Below are 24,042 nucleotides of genomic sequence, written 5' to 3' on the forward strand. Positions count from 1 at the left end.
GTAGAATCACATAATGTTTTCCTTTTGTGTTTAGCTTATTTCATTTAGCATAATGTCTCAGGATTCATCTATGTTGTAACATGTCAGAATTTCATTCCTTAATAAGGCTGAATAATATATTCCACATTTTATCTATCCATTCACCTGTTGATGGATATTTGGGTTGTTTTTTATTGTCAGTAACGCTACTATGAACATGATTGTACAAATATGTATTTGAGTTCCTACTTTCAGTTCTTTGGGGTATATATCCAGAAGTGGAATTGCTGGGTCATGTGATAATTTTTTTTTTTTTAAGATTTTATTTATTTATTTGACAGACAGAGATCACAAATAGGCAGAGAGGCAGGCAGAGAGAGAGGAGGAAGCAGGCTCCCTGCAGAGCAGAGAACCCGATGTGGGGCTCGATCCCAGGACCCTGGGATCATGACCTGAGCCGAAGGCAGAGGCCTTAACCCACTGAACCACCCAGGTGCCCCGATAATTTTATTTTTAATTTCAGTTTTTTTTAAAGTATGGGACCCAGCATGGAGCCCAGTGTGGGGCTTGAACCCACAACCCTGAGATCAAGATGTGAGCTGAGATCAAGAGTCGGATGCTTGGGGCACCTGGGTGGCTCAGTGGGTTAAAGCCTCTGCCTTCGGCTCAGGTCATGATCTCAGGGTCCTGGGATCGAGCCCCATATCGGGCTCTCTGCTTAGCGGGGAGCCTGCCTCCTCCTCTCTGTCTCTCTGCCTGCCTCTCTGCCTACTTGTGATCTCTGTCTGTCAAATAAATAAATAAAATCTTAAAAAAAAAAAAAAAAGAGTCGGATGCTTGCAGTGCCTGGATGGCTCAGTGGGTTGGATGGCCAACTCTTGATTTTGGCTCTGGTCATGATCTCAGGGTCCTGGGATCGAGCCCCGTGTTGTGCTCTGCACTCTTTGGGGAGTATGTTTAAGAATTCTCTCTCCCCCTCCCTGTACACCTCCCCTGTGCATGCTTGCACTCGCTCTCTCTCTCTCCATCTCTCAAATAAATAAATAAATAAATAAATATTTTAAATAATTGCCTTTTAAAACAAAAATCGGCCACTTAACCAACTGACCCAACCAGGCACTCCCCCATCTCTGCCAGTCTTGATGGCTTACTTAGTGGTATGACCCAAACCCTCATTCCTGAGGGATCTGAACCACTAGTTACAATGCTTTTCTCAGGCCAGAGTATCCAATTTGTCTGCTTACTGTACTCTGAGCGGTGGGAAAGGGAATACTAATGGGCACCCAAGTGGATCATCTGGGTTCCAGATATATTGTCACTGTCCCATTGTGGAACAGCAGCCCTACTTCTTTCTGATAATAAGGATCAGTTATCCCTGCCAAGATGGTAATTCCTCCTTTGTCTTTTGATCCCTAGATACAAGAACTCGAAAATGCCCAGGTGACAGCCATAGCTTATAGACTCTAGGGATTCTTTCCCCACCCCCTCGGGATTCTTTTGTCTCCTATGGAAGTGTTCTCTTTTGGTGACGTAAATCTTTGCAGAACCCAGAATTGCAGGGATAATACACACAAATTCCCCAGGTGGGTCTTTGGGATTTGATGATAAATAGGGTATATTGTGTTTGTACCCCCCCATTTTCCTATATTCTTGTAATTTTCCTGTTGAAGACATAGCATATGAAGGTCTTTGATTTGGGGTATGTATTGCATCCAGGAGGTTGGCATTCTGTCCAGCTGTGCCTTCATCAGGCCATTTCAATACTCTTTTAGGTTAGGAGCTCCTAGATGATGCTATATATGATACCACCAGTAGATCTATACCAGTAGATTGATCCTGGAACCTATCTTGCACTTACTGTGAGGAAGTGATATTGTGTGGGATGATGCTTACTGGTAGATTAAACCTTTCCTGAACTCTCGTGTGGTGATGTTCCAGAGGGCAGGAAGGACAAACCTACCCCCAGACTATGTCCTTATTCCTTTCAGAATGAATTGTTCGCCTTTCCAAGGTGGGAGGGGCCAATATAGTCAATCAGCTTGCCATCAAGTGGTTTCCTTAAAGATGGTGCCATATTGGAGCTTAGTGTTTGCCTCTGTTGCTGGCCATTTGGACTTTTGGCTGCATCAGTAACTGGAGCATCCCTGTAAGTGGGAGTTCATGCAGTTCTCCATGCATGGTATATATCTCTGCTACCATGACCACCTTTTCTCATGTGCCTATTTAGTCAGCACTGGGCAGGCCATGACAAAAGATGGCTGACAGAAACTGGTTGAGTCATTGTCTGCTTGGTTGTTTAGTGCCTCTTTCATGATAGGTGTTCTCTGATGAATGTCAGGACTAGATCTTAACTTGGTTGTATCCACTCCATAGTCCTCCTGCATGCCTCTACCCTAAGACTTCCTTGTCGCACTATTCCAGTCTTTATACTTTTAAGCCCCCTGACCAGCATGTCGCAACATTTGCCCATTGGGAAGGTTTTCCTTTACCACTGTTTTCGGACCCACCCCCTGAGGGAAGCTTTAGTGTAGCACCTGTCTGGTTTTCGCTTGTACCCCATACAGCCATCTGTGAGAATAATAAGGGTTTTGTCTTTGTCAGCTAATGATAGAGCCCCCCATATGGCCAAAAAGGTATATGCTGAGGGAGGGGCGCTTGTATGACAGTGGTGGGTGATATGATGGTTTAGGCTCTCTGCTCAAGCTTACCTCTGGTCCTATTTGTGCTTGATCTTGGTTGTATCACTTTGATCTTACGTTGGATTGTTACTGGGTCCATCCAACATTATAACTTGGTGTGTTTCACAGAACCTAGGTCAAAATGGGTGATTCTAGATAAATGGGCACTTGGTATCTTGGTGGTCACATGCTCCATATCTATTAGGATGCAGTATCATGCCAGAAGTCATTGTGCAGAAGACATTTGATTTTCCACTACAAAAGTCATGGCCTTGCTCCAGAACCCCAGGGGGTCATATAGTGATTCTCCCACTGGGGCTTGCCACAATACCATAGGATCTGCCAGGTTGTTTATCACCATCCAGGCCTGCAGAGTCCTTTCCTGTTTTGAGCTACTCTTGAAATGCATCTTTTTATGTCTCCTGGTTTAGAAACCATAGCAGTATTCTCAGATTCTCAGGTGGAATGGTTCCCTCTTAATTGTGGGAGATGCAAGGTGCAGGTATTTACTTGGTTGCCTTAACTTGAATGGCATGTCTTATCAAGCCCTCACTACTGGGCCCATAAAAATTTTACTGATATAATGGGTTCCTGAATCTTTGAGACATTTCTCTCTCATTCTGTGGAGTAAATGTCTTCTGACAAGGCCTTCAATATGCTTTCCACCCCTTGCTCCTCTGGCCCAATTAGCAAGATGTTACTAATATAGTAGGTCACTGAGGGGCACCTGGGTGGCTCAGTTGGTTAAGTTTCCAACACTTGGTTTTGGCTCAGGTCATGATCTCAGGGTGGTGGGACTGAGCCCTGTGTCAGGCTCCACACTCAGCAGGGAGTCTCTCTGTCTCCCTTTGCCCCTCTCCCCTCACAAATAAATAATGAATCTTTAAAAAAATATATATATATATCTTGAGTCACTGTGATGTCCTGCAGAAAGTCCAGATGACCCATGCCTCTTAGGACTATATTATGTAAGAAGGTTGCAGAATTAACATAATCCTGTATATAAATGTGTGCTGTAATCTATGTGAATGTGAATTGTTTCTGATCCTGTTTACTTAAAGAAATTAAAAAAAAAAAAGTTTATTCCTGCAGTCGTTGACTGCACACAGTGCTCCTGGGCCTATTAATCTGCTCTAGCGAACATACCTCTGGCGTGGCAGCTCTAGTTGAAGCTAATACTAGATTCAGTTTGCGGCCATCTGCTGCCTGCCTCCAGGATTTGCCTGATTTCTTCAGGGACCACACTGTGAATTCTGCATCCACCAGGGGTATTGCACTAATTTCTGCCAGCCCCCCTCCCTTGACTGTGGGGTACAACATTGTCTTGTTTTGTTATCTATTATCTTGGCAGTGGGCTAGGGCAGGCTTAGTTTCTTCTACCTAGCTTTTCCCAGCGTGATAACTCTTACACCACAGCCCAACAACTCAAAATAGGGATTGCCCTAATTCCATGTATGTCTGTTTCAATGATAAATTCAAGAACTGGAGAAACGACCAACAGGAGGGCTCACATGCGCAGTATTCTTCAAGTGCCTGATACAGCTAGAGCGTTCCTGTCCACACGTAGACCACCACTGTTCACCACTGGTGAAAGTTTAAGAGTTGGGCGGGCACCTTGTACCAGGATTATCTGTGTTACGGCTCTCACCGGTGATGAGGGATCCTCATTGCCATCTAGTCTGTGAGCAATTCAACTCCAAAACCCCTTTATACTCCTGATTTTTTTCAGATCACTCCTGGCACCAACTATTGGTAGGTTTTGTTCTCTGAAAAGGGACTCTGAATTAGAGTTTAGCAATTCAGACTGTTTATTAGGGAATGCCCTGGGATCCAAACCGAAGAGAATTATGAAGCAAGATTGGGCAGACTGATCTTGTCTAATTAAAGAGCCTGGAAACATTTTTTTATTTTCCTACTTGCATTCTTTTTTTTTTTTTTTTTAAGATTTTATTTATTTATTTGACAGACAGAGATTACAAGTAGGCAGAGAGGCAGGCAGAGAGAGAGAAGGAAGCAGGTTCCCCGCTGAGCAGAGAGCCCGATGTGGGGCTCGATCCCAGGACCCTGAGACCGCAACCCGAGCTGAAGGCAGAGGCTTTAACCCTCTGAGCCACCCAGGCGCCCCAATTTTCCTACTTGCATTCTAAACTGACAACTTACTATATCTAAGATAACTTCTACGTTCTTTAGGCAAAGCCAGTTCCTTCTAAGGTATTAATGATATCCTTTCTCAGGTGTTTATGTGTTTTGTTGGGGGGCATGTTGTTTGTTTTTACATAAAAATTTTCCTGTTTCTTTGCACTCTGGCAAATTCAAGATGGGGATTGGAAAGGAAACTTATTTGAGTAAACCAAGAATAATATATTTTAAAATGAAAATTAGCCTTAAATGTTTTATGATATATTTGTATCTGAACTGTCTTAAAATAAATCCCAGTTGGTAATGTTCTCACTTAATAAGTTATACATTTCTGAAATGTTCCAGTTTTAAATTATAATCAGTGTTACTGATTAAAAAAAAAAAAAGGTGATGGATTTTGTGTTTTAAGTATATAATTTACCTTTTTCTCTTTTTAGAAACTATACCCCACCTCCCAAAACTAATTAATAGTGGCATGGAAGATCCCTTTGGTGAGTATTACCTGCATTTTTCTTACTAGATGATATTTGTGGGGTGTTTTCCAAAAAAAATCATATTGCAGACTAGGAAGACTAGTTAGGAAGTACTTAAAATTTAAAATAGGCATTTAAAATATGCATCAGCCATGAAAGGGACCAGAGGCCGTTTTTCCTTGTTTAACCTCAGCATGCTGGAGTAAGATTTTGATTCAAGCATTTTGTGATTCTTTGCCAAATGGAAAGAAGTCTGGATCTCATTTTATGGTAGTATAACTTGAAGTACAGTAAAAATGTTACCAATGTTACATTCTGCTCATGCCCAGTTCCCTAGAGGACTGAAGTCCGACACACTGGCTACTGGTACAAGTAATTAGATACTCAGGTTAATATCTGTTGTCTCACTTTGGGAACATGGCTGAAAACTTGGCAAGGTCCAAATTTATCTTCTGCTTTTAATGACCCTAAATTGCTGGTGGGTTTCTGCCACGCCCCCCCCACCCCCTCAGCATACTTTACAAGTCCATCAGCATAATCCTCAGTTTGAACACTAGAGGGCAGTCACTACTTTTGTCATAAATTCTACTACCACATTAATTCTGGAGGGGATTACTTACGAACAGTTTAGTAAACCGAGTTGATTTTGGTTGCCTGGTGACAAATCCTAAAGAACATGTACATACGACAAACTAGAGTAACATATGACTACTCCAAAGGTGTTTACTGGAAACTTGTTTTTTCTCTCTGACCTCCTTACCTCACCTTAGGCATAACCTAAATTTAATTGAATCTAATTAATTAAATTTATCATTAAATTAATTAAATTTACTAGAGAATACCAAAGGGAGAGTTGCTATAGAAGTTATGGTTTGTCGGTAGTCAGTTGAAACATAAATGGAGGGGCGCTTGGGTGGCTCAGTGGGTTAAAGCCTCTGCCTTCAGCTCAGGTGATGATCCCAGGGTCCTGGGATCCAGCCCTGCATCGGCTCTCTGCTCAGCGGGGAGCCTGCTTCCTCCTCCTCCTCTCTCTCTCTGCTTGCCTCTCTGCCTACTTGTGATGTCTGTCAAATAAATAAATAAAATATTTTTTAAAAAAAAGAAACATAAATGGAAATGTGCTTTTGATCACCAGTATGAGAAAAAGTTGTGTTCTGTGCTAGTGAGACTTTTCCTCTTACACTTTAAATCTTGGAATCTGTAACTTGATTAACATTTATACTCATAATGTGGATTCTAGAGAAAAATGGAATTTGCTAAGTTGCTTATAAAACATAATAATATTTGCGGGGCACCTGGGTGGCTCAGTCGGTTAAGTGGCTGCCTTTGGCTGAGGTCATAATCCCGGGGTCCTGGAATTGAGCCCCATATCAGGCTCCGGGCTAGACCAAGAGCCTGCTTCTCCCTCTCCCTCTGCCTGCTGCTCTGCCTACTTGTGCTCTCTCTCTATCTCTCTGTCAAACAAATAAAAATCTTTAAAAAAATAATATTTGCTAGTTTATGGTCCATTCAATACCATTTGACAAAGAGTAGAATTCTGAATGTAAAATAAGTTTGTTTCTAAGAAGATGGAGTCCCTTTAAGATAGGGTGAGAATTTTGTTATAATTAGATTAGCTGACAGTTATGTGGATGGTTTGAAAAAGGATTATTTGTTGTATTCTGAAAATAAAAGTAAGAGATTTTTTTTTTAAAGATTTTATTTATTTATTTGACAGAGAGAGATCACAAGTAGACAGAGAGGCAGGCAGAGAGAGAGAGAGGGAAGCAGGCTCCCTGCTGAGCAGAGAGCCCGACGCGGGACTCGATCCCAGGACCCTGAGATCATGACCTGAGCCGAAGGCAGCGGCTTAACCCACTGAGCCACCCAGGCGCCCAAAAGTGAGAGATTTTGACCCATCAAGTTCCAGAGGGACAGACTTAAGGCCTCTGGGACCTTTCCTATGTGGACAGATACTTACACATTTCATTATATAATATTTTAATATCACCTTTGTTAATACTGCCACTGGTCCCATCGGACGTCTTAAATATTGGGAAGCTGTCAGAGTCATTCTGGTGAATATGTCTTCCAAAATTACAATTTTCTTTTGGAAGCCTGACTTATGTCACTGGCAGTAAGTACTGTCCATTTTCTTCATAGTGATAGATGCACTTTTGTTCAGTTTTGAGAAAATATCTGTCAAATATCTAAGCTGGAATAACATAGTTTGTTATTCAAGTAAAAATGGTATTTCATGAAAAAAGATGGCTAGTTGAGCTTGCAGCTCAGCTACCCAAGTACTTTTTTTTTTTTTTTTTAACCCAAGTACTTTTATTGAAGGTAACTGTTAGACTTCAGTATAAGATATGTGCATACTTACCACTTCCTTACACAGAAAAATAAAAGGACATGTACCGAAGCATAGAGATTTATTAAAACTGGTAATTTTTACGGCTTTGCCCAGGACATTAAATCAAAACTGGCATTGTCTTTAACTGCAGTAATGTCATGGTGAGGACCGTGAGTCCTATTACAGTTTGTGCTGCTGCCTTGACTTGCATTAAGGTACCAGCAGTTTCGCTCACTATTGCTTTTGCACCGTTGATACGGTGTCAACACTGAAAAGGCTAATAATTGTTTAGTATTATTAAGTAAGTATATAGCTGTACCTCTTAAACTCCTGGAATGATCTCAGGGATCCCCAGGCATCAGGTGACCATACTTGCTTCAGTTTCCTGAAGTTTAAGGTGTCTGTTCCATGGAAGAAAAGCAACTCTGGGTAGAGTCAAACTTGTCCTGGAAATTGTACTGGGCAGGGCTCCAGGGTGCACCCAGTCTTGGACAGGTAGCAGAAGTATGGTCAGAGGAAGTGAGCAGTTCTGAGTTCTGTGATTTCTCCCAGATTGACCATGATCCACCTATAGCTTTCAGGAGCTCATTAAACTGCTGAGTGTTTTGAGAAAAAATTTATCAACACTTCAGTCAAGGAAAGCCGAGGACCATGCTCACCTGGGCACTACACTCTTATATTCAAAAAGAGGACAAATGGCAGCAAAGATCGTAGTGATGGCAGCCTTCAGTGTGTCTCTTGGGTCACTGTTCCAATCTGGACAGATGTCTCTCTGGGTGTGGTGCACAGATGTCATCCTGGATAGCACTACTAATCTGGGGACATGGTTCAGTCCTGTGTCATCTTCTTATTGATGGCCAGGTGCTTCTCAGTGCTGGGCCTCCAAGAAATTTCCTGGTTCTCACCTCTTTTTCCCTTACCTCTGCCTCCTGGAGGAATTCTTCATCTTTATCCTCACTTGAAATTTTCTTTTCTACTCTTAAATTCTGAATTTCTGGGAGGTTTTATTTGGGGAATGTTTCTTTCATAGTATCCTTTTATTGTTTCAGCAACCTGTCTTTGCCTTGCACAGTCCCTTTTCCCCTAAAGTTGCTTTTCTGTGTTTGTTTTGATCTGTTTTATGTTAGGGTTTTCCTCTGATGTCTCATAATAATTAGCTGTCTGATCATGATTAAGAGTGGGAAGCTTTAAATTAGGAGCTTTAAATGCATAGACCGATTACCTCTGGGCCTTTCTGTAGGGCGAGCTTCTTGTCCATCTTGTTGAAGAAAAAGCCCCAAGTCAGTAGGAGTAGATTTTCCCATCACTGACTAGATGTCTAGATGGTAAGGAGAGAAGAGGACTTGGCGGGGGGAGGAGGGAGATGCTCCATTCAGCTCCATTGTGCACGTGGTTGCCTAATTCCCCTCAGTTTTCAGTGCTGTATTCCCAACATCGACTGTCTTCTGTGTCACCAGTCCAGAAACCAATTGTTTTATTCCTTCCAAGAAACAGACCTCTTGAATTCTGCCACTGTTAGTGCAGGACAGACATTCTAAGTCATGGAGTGGGGATGGTTGATGAAGGAATGAAACAGTTTTTACCCTGATTCTCTTTATTTTATTTCCCTCCCTTTCATCCAGTTCCAAAGGTACCTGGCAGAATTCAATGAAAGTATTATTAATCTGTATTAATAATTTATAGCGGGGGTAGTGGGGGGAGTAATGACCGCATTGTATGTTAAGTGCTAGAAGGAAGGAAGAGAAGATGAAGATGTGTGTATAGTTCATGCTGCTGTGATATTTCATACCTCACGGCTTTTAAAAATTGCTCATCACTACTTCTGCTTTCTTTCTTCCTCCCTTATCATCTGTTTATGGGTGAACAGCCACTTTCCCCAAAGCATGCCAGAAGAAAAGGGACTAGAACCCTGTCATATGAAGCTCCAAAAGGTTTTTTTGGAGTAGGAGAGAATCTATATACTAAATTGCCTTCCCAAAATCTTCTGACAACTTTATTAAGTTTCTATACACCCTCCCTTCCATAGAAGTGAACACAATTTGTTGAAAAATATTTTTTTAATGTGCTTGATGAAATAATTATTATTATAATCATACATATATATATATATTTATTTACTTACTTACTTACTTGTGAGAGAGAGCGCAGCCGGAGGGAAAAGCAGGCTCTCAGCTGAGCAAGGAGCCCAATGTGGGACTTGATCCCAGGACGCTGGGATCGTGACTTGAGCCAAAGGCTGACGCTTAACCTGCCGAGCCACCCAGGTGTCCCTTGATGAAATAAGTATTTAATGAGATAGATTATTAGTATGAATTCTGAATTTGAAGCTAGTTGCAAAGGCTTTTATTCATATGCATGGTATTTTAGGAACAGATTTAAAAGGTAATACCTCTTTCGGATTAAAATTTGTATCACATAGGAATATGAGAAGAGTTGTGTTGAAGTGGAAAACAGAAGCTATATCTAAACAAATAAAAATTATTTTCTTCCTGTTCTGTATCTGAATTTATAAATCATTATTGTGTTATAATGGGGTTTTTCCTAGCTTTTCAAGGACACTTGTTCAGGAGCCATGCTCAAAGCTAATGCACTTAACTTCAAAGTTCGTGGGAAAACAGGATGCCTGGCTGGCTGGGTCCGTAGAGCATGTGACTCTTGATTTTGGGGTAGTGAGTTTGAGCCCCACATTGGGTGTAGAGATTTCTTTAAAAAAAAGAAAAACCTTAAAAAAAAAAAGTTCATGGGAAAACATTTTGTGATGCTATCATGTTGTTACCACTTGAAGTTCTAAATGTTTTAATAACACAGTCCTTCACTCCCTCTGCTTTAAGAATGAAGACCAAAATATGAACTTAATTAGTTTTGAGATCCTTAGGGAGTAAGAGATAAATTCCTCTGGAATTAAACTGTGCCAAAAATTATATTAGTTCTATTTTTTTTCCTGTGGTTTTAAATAGAAATTTTAAAAAGCATTATTATAAACTTATTTTATCTTCCTTTCCTGTTAGGACTAGAAACTTATGGAGGGCAAGATCTTCCTACTGTTATATCCCACTGCCCAAGAATAAGCACACAATACATATTTGTATGTATTTCTTACCATGGTTTTAAATTTTCTTCGTAAAGTAGAATTACCAAGGGTATGGGGGTGGCTCAGTTGGTCAAACAGCTGTCTCTTGGTTTCAGCTAGGGTCATGATCTCATCGTTTTGAGATCGAGCCCTAAGTCAGGCTCTGTGCTCAGTGTGAAGTCTGCTTCAGATTTACTCTTCCTTTCCCTCTCAAATAAACAAATAAAATTTTTATTTAAAAAAAAAGTAGAGGGGTACCTGCATGGCTCATGTTAAGCATCTACCTTCAGCTCAGGTCATGATTCCAGGGTCCTGGGATCAAGTCCCGCATCAGGCTCCATGCTCAGCGGGGAGCCTACTTCTCTCCCTTTGCCTGCTGCTCCCCCTGCTTGTGCTCATGCTCTGTCTCTGTCAAATAAATAAAATCTTTTTTAAAAAATTAAATTAAAAAAAAAGTAGAATCACCAGTCTTAAGGGAAATAGAGTGTGCAGAACCCCAGCTTCTATCAACTTTAATAGCACAGGATATCATGTAATTTTTTTTTCTGTCAGTAGAAAAAGATGAACCGTAGTGGTAATGCAAGCGTGAAAAGTAATAATACTGACATTCTGGACAATCTCCATATCCTCTCACTACTTTTCATCCTTTCTGACTGCTCCTTTGCACCTAGAACATCATAGCAAGTATGATAAGTTGGCTAAATGTGTAGCCTGGTTTCCATCTGCATTTACTTTTGCATACTGAGTTCTTACCAGTGTGTCATGGACACTGCATAGGCAGTGATTATTAAAATTAAAATTAAAATTAAAATTAAAAGGAAGTAATAGGAGAGATGGATGGCTTCACTTAGCATTTTGTATCTGCCTGTATGGTTTGCATCCTCTAACTATATATGTGTGTTACCTTTATTTTTCAAAACATAAACAGGGATTTTATCTGGGTTGTAGTGTTAAGGAAATTATTGTTTCTTCTTTATATTTCTCAGTGTTAAAAATAAAATGTATAGGGACACTTGAGTGGCTCAGTGATTAAGCAGCTGCCTTCGGCTCGGGTCATGATCCCGGGGTGCTGGGATTGAGCCCCGCATGGGGCTCCCTGCTCAGGGGAAAACCTGCTTCTCCCTCTCACCTTCCCCGTGCTTGTGTTCCCTCTCTCGCTGTGTCTCCCCCTGTCAAATAAATAAAATCCTTAAAAAAATTAAAATTAAATGTGTAAAACTAATTTCTTATAGGAGGTAAAAGACAATAAAAGGTTTTGTTAAAGGGAATTAAATACTGATCATTTTACACACACATCTTAATGGCTGTACCTCAAATAACCATGTTACATCTCTGTATAATGTGACCTTTTAAAATATAAGACATTCGGGGCGCCTGGGTGGCTCAGTGGGTTAAAGCCTCTGCCTTCGGCTCAGGTCATGATCCCAGGGTCCTGGGATCGAACCCTGCATCGGGCTCTCTGCTCAGCAGGGAGCCTGCTTCCTCCTCTCTCTCTTTCTGCCTGCCTCTCAGCCTCCTTGTGATCTGTCAAATAAATAAAATCTTTAAAAATATATATATAAGACATTTTATTCCTTTTTTAAAAAAGATTTTATTTATTTGTCAGAGAGAGAGAGAGCGCGCACGCATGCACAAGCAGAGTAGTAGGCAGAGGCCAAGAGAGAAGCAGGCTCCCTGCCGAGCAAGGAGCCCCATGCAGGACTCAATCCCAGGACCTTGGGATCATGACCTGAGCCGAAGGGAGCGGCTTGACTGACTGAGCCACCCAGGTGTCCCCATTTTATTCTTCTTAAGAACTAGATTCAACCTACCCTATCAAACTCTGACACAATTGACTTGTTCCTCGTCTACTCACTGAACGAACATTCATCCGGTGTTCAGTAAACACGGAGCAAAAGCAAGGCAGCATGTCCTAACAGTTAAGCCCCCAGGCTCCAGGGTCAGACAAACTTGATTTCGGATCCCAGTTCTGCCATTTCTTGGCTATGCCCTTTTAGGCAATACAGTTATTTGTCAAGCTTCAATTTATTTGTAAAGTAAGGATGTGGATTTTGCCTTTCCCAAAAGGTTGCTATAAGAATTAAATGAATGAATGTGGTATGCCTGGGTGGCTCAGTGGGTTGAGCCTCTGCCTTCGGCTCAGGTCATGATCTCAGGGTCCTGGGATCAAGCTCCACATAGGGCTCCCTGCTCAGCAGGGAGACTGCTTCCCCCACCCCCCACCTGCCTCTCTGCCTCCTTGTGATCTCTGTCAAATAAATAAATAAATAAAGCTTTAAATGAATTAATGCTTGTAACGTTTGTAACATGGTACCAAATACATAGTAAATATGTAATAGCTGTAATGTCTTAGGTGCTAATGTCTTTTTTTTTTTTTTTTTTTTTTAAATGATTTTACTTATTTACTTGGGGGGTGGTACGGAGCAGGAGAGCACTGAGCAGGGGAAGTAGCAGAGGGACAAGGAGATACCCTGCTGAGTGTGGAGCCTGACTCTGAGATCATGACCTGAGCCACAGTCCAATGCTTAATAAACTGAGCCACCCAGGTGACCCCCCCCCTTTTAAGTAATCTCTAATCTCTCTGCTCAATTGGGGGCTCAAACTCAAGACCTTGAGATCCAGAGTCACATGCTCTACTGACTGAGCCAGCCAGATACCCCGATCCCGGTTCCTAGGGAGCTTTCAATCTGGGTTAACTAGTTACAAGATACTCCATAGGATTTTTTTTTTTAAAACCTATTTGTTGTTCATTGAGATAATTTATATACAAGAAAAGTTACCCTTTATAGGTATATATTCCTGTTTTTTTACAAACACATAAGATTGTACAACCCATACTACAATCAGGATAATAGGTTATTTCCTTCACCCAATAGCTACCCTCCTTACTTTTTAAATAATCTCACTCTCTTCCCTCCACCCTCAGCCCCTGGCAACAACTTGAACCTGAATTCTGCCCCTTTTTCTATAATGTTATATAGACAAAATTGTACAACACATAGCGTTTTCTGGTTTTTTCCACTTAGCATGATGCTGTTGAGATTCATACATGCAGATGCATGTATTAGTAATTCATTTCTTTCATACTTTTTCCAAAATGTCATATAGTTGGAATCATACATAGCCTTTGAGAGTGACTTCTTTCACTTAGTGATAGGTATTTAAGGTTCCTCCATGTCTTTTCAGAGCCTGATACATCCTTTCTTTTTGTCGCTGAATACTATTCCATTGTTTGGATGTACCACATTTCGTTCATTCACCTACTGAAGGGCATCTTGGTTGCTTCCAAGTTATGGCAGTTATGAATAAAGCCGCTGTAAATGTGTATGCAGGTTTCTGTGAGCACATAATTTTCAATTTATCTTTTTATTTGAAAAAAAGAGAGCAGAGCAAGTGAGAGAGAACACAAGTAGGGGAGGGAACAGTGGGACAGGGAGAAACAGCCTCCCCACTGAACAGGGAGCTCAACATGGGGCTCAATCCCAAGACTGTGGGATCATGATCTGAACCAGAGGCAGACAGTTAACTGACTGAGCCACCCAGGCGCCCTTAAAAGTTTCCAGTTATTTGGGTGAATACCATGGAGTGCAGTTGTTGGAACATATTGGTATGAATATGTTTAGTTTTGTAAGAAACTTCCAGATTGTATTCCAAAGAGGCTTTCCCGTTTTGCATTCCCACTAGCAATGAATGAGCCTTCCTATTACTCCACATCCTCACCATCATTTGATATTATCAGTGTTTTAGATTTTGGTCATTCTAATTGGTGTGTAGTTGTATCTAATTGTGACTTTAATATGCAGTTCCCCCATGACTAATGATGCTGACTTGTGTGTTTAGGTGCCATCCATATCTTTTTTTTTTTTTTTAAGATTTTATTTATTTATTTGACAGACAGAGATCACAAGTAGGCAGAGAGGCAGGCAGAGAGAGAGAGAGGAGGAAGCAGGCTCCCCACCAAGCAGAGAGCCCGACGCAGGGCTCGATCCCAGAACCCTGGGATCATGACCTGAGCCGAAGGCAGAGGCTTTAACCCACTGAGCCACCCAGGTGCCCCCCCCCTTTTTTTTAAGAGCCATCCATATCTTTGATGAAATATCTGTTCAGATCGTTAACTCTTTTTACAAATGGGTATATTAATGAGTTGTGAAAGTTCTTTATGTAGTCCCTATGCAAGTTCTTTATGAGATACATGTTATGCATGTGTTTTTTCCTAGCCTGTAGCTAGTCTGATTAGCAAAAGTTTTTAATTTGATAAAATCCAGGGGTTTTTGGTGTTTTTTTTTTTTTAAGATTTCATTTATTTATTTGACAGACAGATCACAAGTAGGCAGAGAGGCAGGCAGAGAGGGGGACACAGGCTCCCTGCTGAGCAGAGTCTGATGCAGGGCTCGATCCCAGGACCCTGGGATCACGACCCAAGCTGAAGGCAAAGGTTTAACCCACTGAGCCACCCAGGCACCCCATCCAGTTTTTTATTTTATGGTTAGTGTTCTTTGTCTTTTTTTTTTTTTTTTTAATTTTATTTATTTATCCGAGAAAGAGAGAGAGAGAGCAGCAGACAGAGGGAGAAGCACGCTCCCTGCTTGCGAGTCCTATGCAGGACTCGATCCCAGGACCTTAGGATCATGATCTGAGCCAAAAGCAGATGCATAGCGGATTGAGCCACCCAGGTGTCCCAGGGCTCCTTGTCTTCTAAGAAGTCTTTGCTTAACCTAGTATCACAGAGATATTTCTCTGTTTTTTCTTTATGTCTTACAGGTTTTTTCATTTAGGTCAGTGATCCTCTTTGAGTTAATTCTTGGATATGGTACAGTGTTGAAAATACTCTCTGTCCTCTGCTAAGTTACTTTGGCACTTTTGTTGAATTCCTGATGAAATGGGCAATCTTCAGGATGCCTGGGTGGCTCAGTCAATTAAGTGTCTGCCTTTGGCTCAGGTCATGATCATAAGGTCCTGTGATCTAGAGCTGCAGTGGGCTCCCTCCTTGCTCAGCGGGGAGCCTGCTTTTCCTCTGTCTGCCACTTCCCCTGCTTGTGCTCACTCTCTCTCTCTCTGATTAAAAAAAGAAGAAAAAGAAAAAAGAAATGGGCAATTTTCTAGGAAAATATAATATATCAAAGTGGCTTAAGAAATAAAGATCCCGTAGGGACTAATCATCGTGGAAGAAATGTTAAAATGTATCTTAGCTCAGTGGATTTAATGATTATTTCATTGATAGTATGAAGAAGCAAATAATTAGAATGCTATATCAAAAAAACAAAAAAAGAATGCTTTATCAACCGTAGGAGAGAAAAAAAAGAAAATATACCCATTTATTTTATAAATTTCACAAGATCTTGATAACTATAAGCTGACAAAGATAGCACAAAAATAAAAGTGACAGGGGCACCTGGGGGCTCAGTCAGTTAAGTGTCTGCCTTCAGCTCAGCTCATGATCTCAGGGGCCTGGGATGGAGTGCCACATCAGGCTCCCTGCTCAGCGGGGAATCTGCTTCTCCCACTCCTCTCCCCTTCCATCCACCTGTGTGCTTTTTCTCTTTCTCTCTCTCAAATAAATAAATAAAATCTTGAAAAAAATAAAAACAAAAGTGACATTTGTTCTATCTCAAGGAATACAGTTCTGGAAAAGCTATATAAAATAACTTGCAGATTAAATCTAATAAACATTGTTGTGTTTTTTTCTGATTACAATAATAACACATATTTCTTCCAGGAAAATTAGAAAATATAAAGTGGTATGAAGAAGAAACTCACGCCCAGTGATAACTACTGATTACCATTGATACCATTCTCATATATCTGCTTCCATGATCTTTTCCAGAACAATTACCTGTATAGTCATACATTTTTTAAAGATTTATTTGTTTATTTGAGAGAGAGAGAGAGAAAGCACAAGTGGGAGGGACAGAGGAAGGGAGAATATTAAGCAGACTCAGCACTGAGTGTGGAGTCCAACGCAGGGCTTGGCACCAGGCTTGATCTCACGACCCTGAGATCTCCGTGACCTGAGCCAAAATCAAGAGTTGGATGTGTAACAGTTGACTGTGCCACCCAACTGCCACACGTGTATAGTTATACATTTCTAACATACTGATTCAGAACTTTTTTTCCCCATTTGATATGTCAAATATCTCAGTATATTAAAGGAATATGACCAAGAGGATTTCTTTTAGGACCCAAAGATATTAAGGAATCTATAAATAATAACACATTAGTATATCAGTAAATCAAATAACAGGAGGAAAATTATATGCTCATTTCTGGAGGTGACAAGAATTTTTGGTAAAATTCAACTATTCCAGCAAAAAACGTTTTTTATACTAAGAATGGAATGATTTTTTAAAAAAAACAAAAAGCACCTACCTACATTGCTACTAAATTGATTTAAAAGTTGGTAGCATTAAGACACATTTAGTAGAAATTAGATATAATTTCTTTTGACCACCACTGCCCAATGATAACACATAGCATAACTGTCGTATATATCCTTTTCATTCCTTTTTTTCCTTTTATGATATGTTTACATACTCCTTAAACATGATAAAGAATGACTGTCTGAAATACTGAAGAAATGACCACTAGAGCAAGAAGAGGACAGTCCACTCAACAAGCCTACTATTCCCTTATTTAACATGATTTGGGGAGTTCTTAGTGTAGTAAGACAAACACTAATCCATAGAGGTATAGTTCCAATAATGAACGAGTTAATTATATATTTGTTGGCCAATATTACTCTATCTTCAGAAAAATGCTCCTAAGAGAATCAGCTGAAAAAGAGTTCAATAAAATAGCTGACTAAGGGGCACCTGGGTGGCTCAATTTGTTAGGCCAAGGCCACTGTTCAGGTCATGATCCCAGAGTTCTAGGATGGAGTCCTGCATCAGGCTCCCTGCTCAGTGGGGAGCCTGCTTCTCCCTCTGACCCTCCCCCCTCTCGTGCTCTCTCACTCTCTTTCTCAAATAAATAAATAAAATCTTAAAAAAAAAATAATTGACTAAATGCAAAATAATTCAAAAGTGAATCATTTAAGTGTATGTATAATAAATTATATCAAAAAACCACAGGAGGGGCGCCTGGGTGGCTCAGTGGGTTAAAGCCTCTGCCTTCGGCTCAGGTCACGATCCCAGGGTTCTGGGATCGAGCCCCACATCGGGCTCTCTGCTCAACAGGGAGCCTGCTTCCTTCTCTCTCTCTGCCTGCCTCTCTGCCTACTTGTGATCTCTGTCAAATAAATAAATAAAATCTTTAAAAAAAAAAAAAAACCACAGGAACTAAAAGTCATTTACAAAAAGAAAAAAAAAGTTGTTTACAGTAACAACCCAAATTATGCGATACCTAAGAATGATTTGTTGTAGAGGAATGAACAGATGCATTGTGTCAAAAAATGGGAAAAATTGGGGTGCCTAGGTGGCTCAGTTGGTTAAGCCTCCGCCTCTTGATTTTGCCTCAGGTCATGATCTCAGGGCGGTAAGATCGGCATGTGGCTCTGCACTTAAGGGGCGTCTGCTAGAGATTCTCTCCCTGTTCCACCCCCCGCCCATATACTCTCTTTCTCTCTCTCAAATAAATAAATAAATCTTAAAAAAAAGAAAGAGAAATGGAAAAAATTATTGGTGCCATGTATTAGTAAATTTACCATATAGATCTAATGCAGTTCTAATAATTGAAGTGAATTTATATTGGCTTGTGATATTTGGCACAGTGTACAAAATATAACTTAGGAAAAAATTAAGTAGTTAACAAACTGTCCTTTGCTGATTTACGATGCCATATCAGTCAAGCTAAGGTTTGTAAGATCTCAAGTGTATTTTTGGACTGTCTGTTCTGTTCTATTGAACCACCTGTCAGCTTTTACACCAGTTCTACTTTATTTATTTATTTATTTATTTTTTTGAGATTTATTTTTTTTCAGAGAGAGTGCATGAGTAGGGCAAGGAGCAGAGGGAGAGGGCAAGCAGACTCCTGGCTGAGCAGGCATCCTGAAGCAGGGCTCCCTCCCACAACCTTGAGATTATGACCTGAGCCGAAACCAAGAGCTGGACATTCAACCGGCTGAGCCAACCAGACGCCCTTGTTTATTATTGTAATAGTCATTGTTAAGATCTAAAATAATAACCCTTTATTATTCTACTTTTTAAAGCTTTTCTTTGCTATTTATTTAAAGAAATAACCTTGATAAAGAGCAGTGTGCACAGCACAGTGATTATGGCATATTCCCATTTAAAAGTATATTGTTATTATTATTTTTTATTAACATATAATGTATTATTAGCCCCAGGGGTACAGGTCTGTGAATCGCCATAAAAGTGTATTATTTTTATTAAAAAAGCCTTAAGTGTTTTGAAACTTTTATGTATTAATATTACGTGATAAGTAAATATCCTTAATTTTAAAAAATGTATTTCCTCAACTTTCTTTCAATTTCAGATTAAAGTATGATCAGTGGGATTTAAAAGTTGATAATAAGACTAGTATAAACATTTCCCATTTCAAAACAGCTTCAGTGGTTGTCATCGTGGGCCTGATCAGAGTTCTGTCATGTTAAAAATGACCTTTCTTGGGGCGCCTGGGTGGTTCAGTCAGTTAAGCGTCTGCCTTTCGCTCAGGTCAGGATCCCAGTGTCCTGGGATCGAGTCCCGCATCGGGCTTCCCTGTTCAGCGGCATATCTGCTTCTCCTTCTCCCACTCCGCCTGCTTGTGTTCTCTCTCTCGTCTCTCTCTCTAATAAGTAAATAAGGTTTAAAAATTTTTTAAAAAATAAAATAAATGACCTTTCATGGCAGGCCTTTGACTTGACTGAAAAACAGCATAGTATTTACAAGACTGCTATTTGAACATCAGTGGAGTCCAGAACACATGCATGTGCGCATGCGTGTGCGCGCACACACACCACATACCCCCCGCCACACAACACACACACAGACACACACACCCCACACCCCTGTAATGGAGGCTTCCGTTACAAGAAGGTGATAGCAGTATAATGGATTATTTGTAGAACGGTGCCAGTGGCTTTCAGTTCCTTACTGAAGATTTGTTTTTTTTCCTTATCAAACCAGTGTTTTTCTGTTAGTAGCCAGAACAACATCAGATCAGATTGTAGTCTGTAGCTACTGCTTTCCGTTTTTTCCACTTTGTAAGATTAAATACTACATTTGACTTGACTATTTAAATTTTTAAAATTTCATATTTAAATTCCCTTTGATGATTCTATATCTTGTTTTTCCTCATTAATCTACCCAAATAATTTAAATGCTATAAAACAGGTGGGTTTGGCTGCTTTCTTTTGTCCATTTCCCACCTCTAGGCCCCAGAGGTCAGTCTCTTCCTTTTTCAGTTTAGAGCTCAATAATCAAAAGTTTTGAATAGCAAGAGCCCTTGTTATGTCTGAAATAATAAAAGAAAGAAGCGGCACCCAAGAAAAGACATTCTTATTCTTGCTAGGTGGAGCTTGGCCAATACTAAAGGGATGTGCTTGTTTAGTTCTGGTTTTAATCTCATAATGTATCCAAGGCCAGTGGCTTAACATCAGTTATAGTGAAGTTCAGTTAGATTTGTTTGATCATTTATTTTCATACTCACTGTATACCCTCCCTTCACCAAAAGATGAAAAGGCTGGATGGTTGGGTGACTGGCTGGCAGACCAATTCATTAATTCATTTAATACATTTTTGTTGGCACACTGCCCTAGCTCCCATGAAGGAGAAAAAAAATGAGTAAGATACAGTTTCAGCTCTCAAAGAGGAGGTTAAGAACTGTCCATGTGAGGCAGAATGAAGAAATGTTTTTATACATACACAAAAAGTTGTGTTACTGGAATTTTATGTCATCTTATTCAGCATGACTTGTATGTAAGGAAGTTATTAAAACAAAACTTGCTTGTATAGCTATATATTTCCTTTTCTATATCTGTGTTCTTTGAATAGTTTAGTGGTGATTCTTCTTTTTTCTTGCCCCTCTCCCCCATGGTGATTTCTTTAAGGAGAATTTTTGTTGTATTTGTCTTGTATCAAGAGAATTTGGAGAACATGGGGAAATAGGAAAAAATGGGGACTTCCTAATTACCTTAAAGATACAAATAGAGGCTTCTGTGTAGTATAGTCAGTTAAGCGTCTGACTCTTGATTTCAGCTCAGGGGATGATCTCAGGGTCCTGAGGTCCAGCCCCAAGTCAGTTTCCATGCTAAGCAGGGAGTCGGTTTGAGGTCCTCTCTCCCCCTTCCCCCCCACCCACATTCTCTCTTCTATCTCTCTCTCTCTCTCTCTTTCTCTCAAATTAGTCTTTAAAAAAAGATATAGAGAGACAGTACCTGGTGATGAAACATAGTTTTATATTGCTAATAATGCCCCCAGAGTGGGTTAAAGGTGCGTCAGTAATTTGTGTCTCTCATGAAACACTGGAGCTTGAGTATTTTTGTTGTAGGTTTAATTTGAGGAGTGGTAGAAATGTCTCTGTCCCAAATAGCCAACTTTTCTTGATTTTAGACCTTTCATGTATTTTCTAAGAAATTCCTCTAAAAATTGGTTTTATGATAAGCATTATTCTTAATGGTGGCCATACTGGAAAAGTCAGGGATGAGCCAAGAGAACAAATATTTGTTTATTTTAACAGAGCCATTTTGGACAGTTTAAATAACTGCTCTGTTCCCGAATTTTACTTTTGTTAAAGTAATGACTCCTAGGGTTTTTCTTTAAGGTTAAAAATAAATTGTGTAAGGGCGCCTGAATGGCTCAGTCGTTAAGCATCTGCCTTCAGCTCAGGTCATGATCCAGGGGTCCTGGGTTCGAGCCCCGTATCAGGCTCACTGCTTGGCGGGAAGCCTGCTTCTCCCTCTTCCCACTCCCCCTGCTGTGTTCCCTCTCTTTCTCTCTCTCTCTCTCTCTCTCTGTCAAATAAAGAAAATCTTAAATTAAAAAATTAAATAAATAAATAGTGTGAATTCAATGTATGTTTAGTTCTACAATGTATTAGTAGGAGTAGAGATTCACCTCCAGATTACTTAGATACAAACTCCAGCTTTGCCATTTACAAGCTCTGAACTCACTGGACAAGTTTAACCCCTGTGTGGCTTAGTTCCCTCATCTGTTAAGTGGAATAATAAATGGAATCCTTTTTATGTGCTTGTTGTGAGAATTAGATTAATTAATACATGTAAAACACTTAGAACAGGGGCTCCTGTGTGGCTTAAGTTGGTTAAGCGTCAGACTCTTGATTTCGGCTCAGGTCATGATCTCAGGGTCACGGAATAGAGCCCTGGTTTGGCTCCATGCTGAGCGTGGAGTAAGCTTGAGATTCTCTCTCTCCTTGTGCCCCTCTCCCTGCTCCTGCTGGTGCGTGCCCTCTCTCTCTCCCCCTCTCTGAAATAAATAAATCTTAAAAAAAAAAAAAATGGGGCGCCTGGGTGGCTCAGTGGGTTAAGGCCTCTGTCTTCAGCTCGGGTCGTGATCCTGGGGTCCTGGGATCGAGCCCCGCCTTGGGCTCTCTGCTCCGCGGGGAGCCTGCTTCCTCCTCTCTATCTGCCTGCCTCTCTGCCTACTTGTGATCTGTCAAATAAATAAATAAAATCTTTAAAAAAAAAAAAAAAAAAGCCAGTCCCTGGCATTATAATACATGCTCAGTTAATGTTAGCTGTTACTATTCATAGACAATGAGAGGAAAGAATGCATGGGAAATTGAACTTACTCTTTCTAAGGTTAAGCTTTCTTTTTCATCGGATCTTTTGTTAGAGATGTTCATATGTAACAAAATAGATAATTTAGTATTATTTTATTTCTTCATGTTCTGATTTTTCTGATGGAAACTTTTACCATGTAATGAAATGATTAGGAAACACTGATGAAGGGGAGAAAAGGCAAAGATAAGAAATCAGCTTTGAGTGATTAAAAACTCCTAGTGCTATTTTAGTCCTTGTAACTTAATTGTTTCTCTTAGAAACTAGAAGAGCAGAGGGGGACGGGGGAAGGGTGTTAATCAGTTTTTTACAAATCTTAAAACAACTATAATCAAAAGAGTTTGTTGCTTTAAGCATATGACAGTGAATTTGTGCTAACATTTAACCCAGATCTTGCAAGATAATTTCAATTATGCCTGTCTTTTTCTTTTTTGTCATGAAAATTGTTAAACGATTTATTGTAGTAAGTTCATTACCTACAAACCTGGCACTTTCCCCAACTTAAATACTCCATAACCTGAAAGGGTACCTATAGGCTGAAATAGTGAAAGATCCAATTTTCTCTTTGCCTCTCTCCATTGTTTTCAAATATTTATTGAATGCCTACTATATGCTGAGCAGTATGTTACTTTTTGAGACTATAAAGACAATTTCTGCTTTCAAAGACTGTAGGAAAGACAGGTAAATAAATAGGTAATTAAAACAAAAGTAATGTGTACCCCAAATGTAGAGGTATATTCAAGGTGACTTTGGAGCACAGAAGGTATACCTAACTCAGTCTTAAGTACCAGAAGGTAGATGTCCAAAGAAGGCTTCGAAGAGGAAATGGTACATAAACTGGAATTTGAAGGAAGAGGAGTTAGCCAGATGAGGGATTGTGGGGAGGGAGAGGACTTTCCGGGCAGCTAGAACAGCAGAAGCATAGGTAGGTAGGCCCAGGAGAACATGTCACAGCTTAGGAATTCCAAGTGGTGCAGTGGGGCTGAAGACTCGTCCTAGGACTGAAGATGAGCAGGTCTGGGAGAGGAATGAGAGAGAGAAGAAGCTTGCTAGGAGACTGGGGTCGGGGTTTGAAGGATTTTTTGGTGAGCTGTAAAGAACATTGTTAAATTTGTGCTGTTACAAACAGCACTTCTGAGGACAGATAAGAGAGGAGTAAAGCTGGAGGCAGCGAGAAGTAAGTGTCACTGCCCAAGCGCACGGAGGACGACGTTCGGACTGAAAGCTGTGCTCCACCAGCAGATTCTGTCAGACTGGGAAGATTTATAAAATCGTGTAAAGATACAGAAGACTTTTTGCCCTAAGTGAATGAATCCCAGAAGAATTATTTCAGCCCTGTATCTTTTTGCTTATCCTTCACTACAAATCCATACAACAGACCGGTTGTAAGCTTTTCCTTGGATTTTAGGACAGAGGGTATTCTGAAGGCCCTTGGTGCGTAGGCCTGGTAACCAGGGGAATGTTCAGTAGCTAATTGGATCCTGTTACATTAGGGCTTTTTCAAGAAAATAAATTATTTTTTTTTAAGAATTTTTTTTTTTTTTAATTTATTTGACTCAGAGAAAGAGAAACAAGTAGGCAGAGAGGCAGGCAGAGCAACAGGGGGAAGCAGGCTCCCCACCGAGCAGAGAGCCCGACACGGGGCTCAATCCCAGGACCGTGAGACCACAACCTGAGCCAAAGGCAGAGGCCTAACC

At 40.4% G+C, this 24,042-nt stretch overlaps 1 protein-coding gene across 2 annotated transcripts in view; it reads left to right on the top strand.

Annotated features, from left to right (window-relative positions):
• LOC111143246 (phosphatase and actin regulator 4) overlaps nucleotides 1-24,042 on the top strand; it is a 103,930-nt gene that overhangs the window by 15,685 nt on the left and 64,203 nt on the right. For both annotated transcript variants that reach the window (XM_022496854.1, XM_022496855.1), the window contains exon 2: nucleotides 5,234-5,287. In XM_022496854.1, coding sequence (XP_022352562.1) covers nucleotides 5,272-5,287 — 16 coding nt within the window. In that variant the 5' untranslated portion in view covers nucleotides 5,234-5,271. The remainder of the gene's footprint in view (nucleotides 1-5,233; nucleotides 5,288-24,042) is intronic.

This window comes from Enhydra lutris, unplaced genomic scaffold, assembly GCF_002288905.1.
Source record: "Enhydra lutris kenyoni isolate GAN:26980312 unplaced genomic scaffold, ASM228890v2 scaffoldscaffold9, whole genome shotgun sequence".
Taxonomy (NCBI): domain Eukaryota; kingdom Metazoa; phylum Chordata; class Mammalia; order Carnivora; family Mustelidae; genus Enhydra; species Enhydra lutris.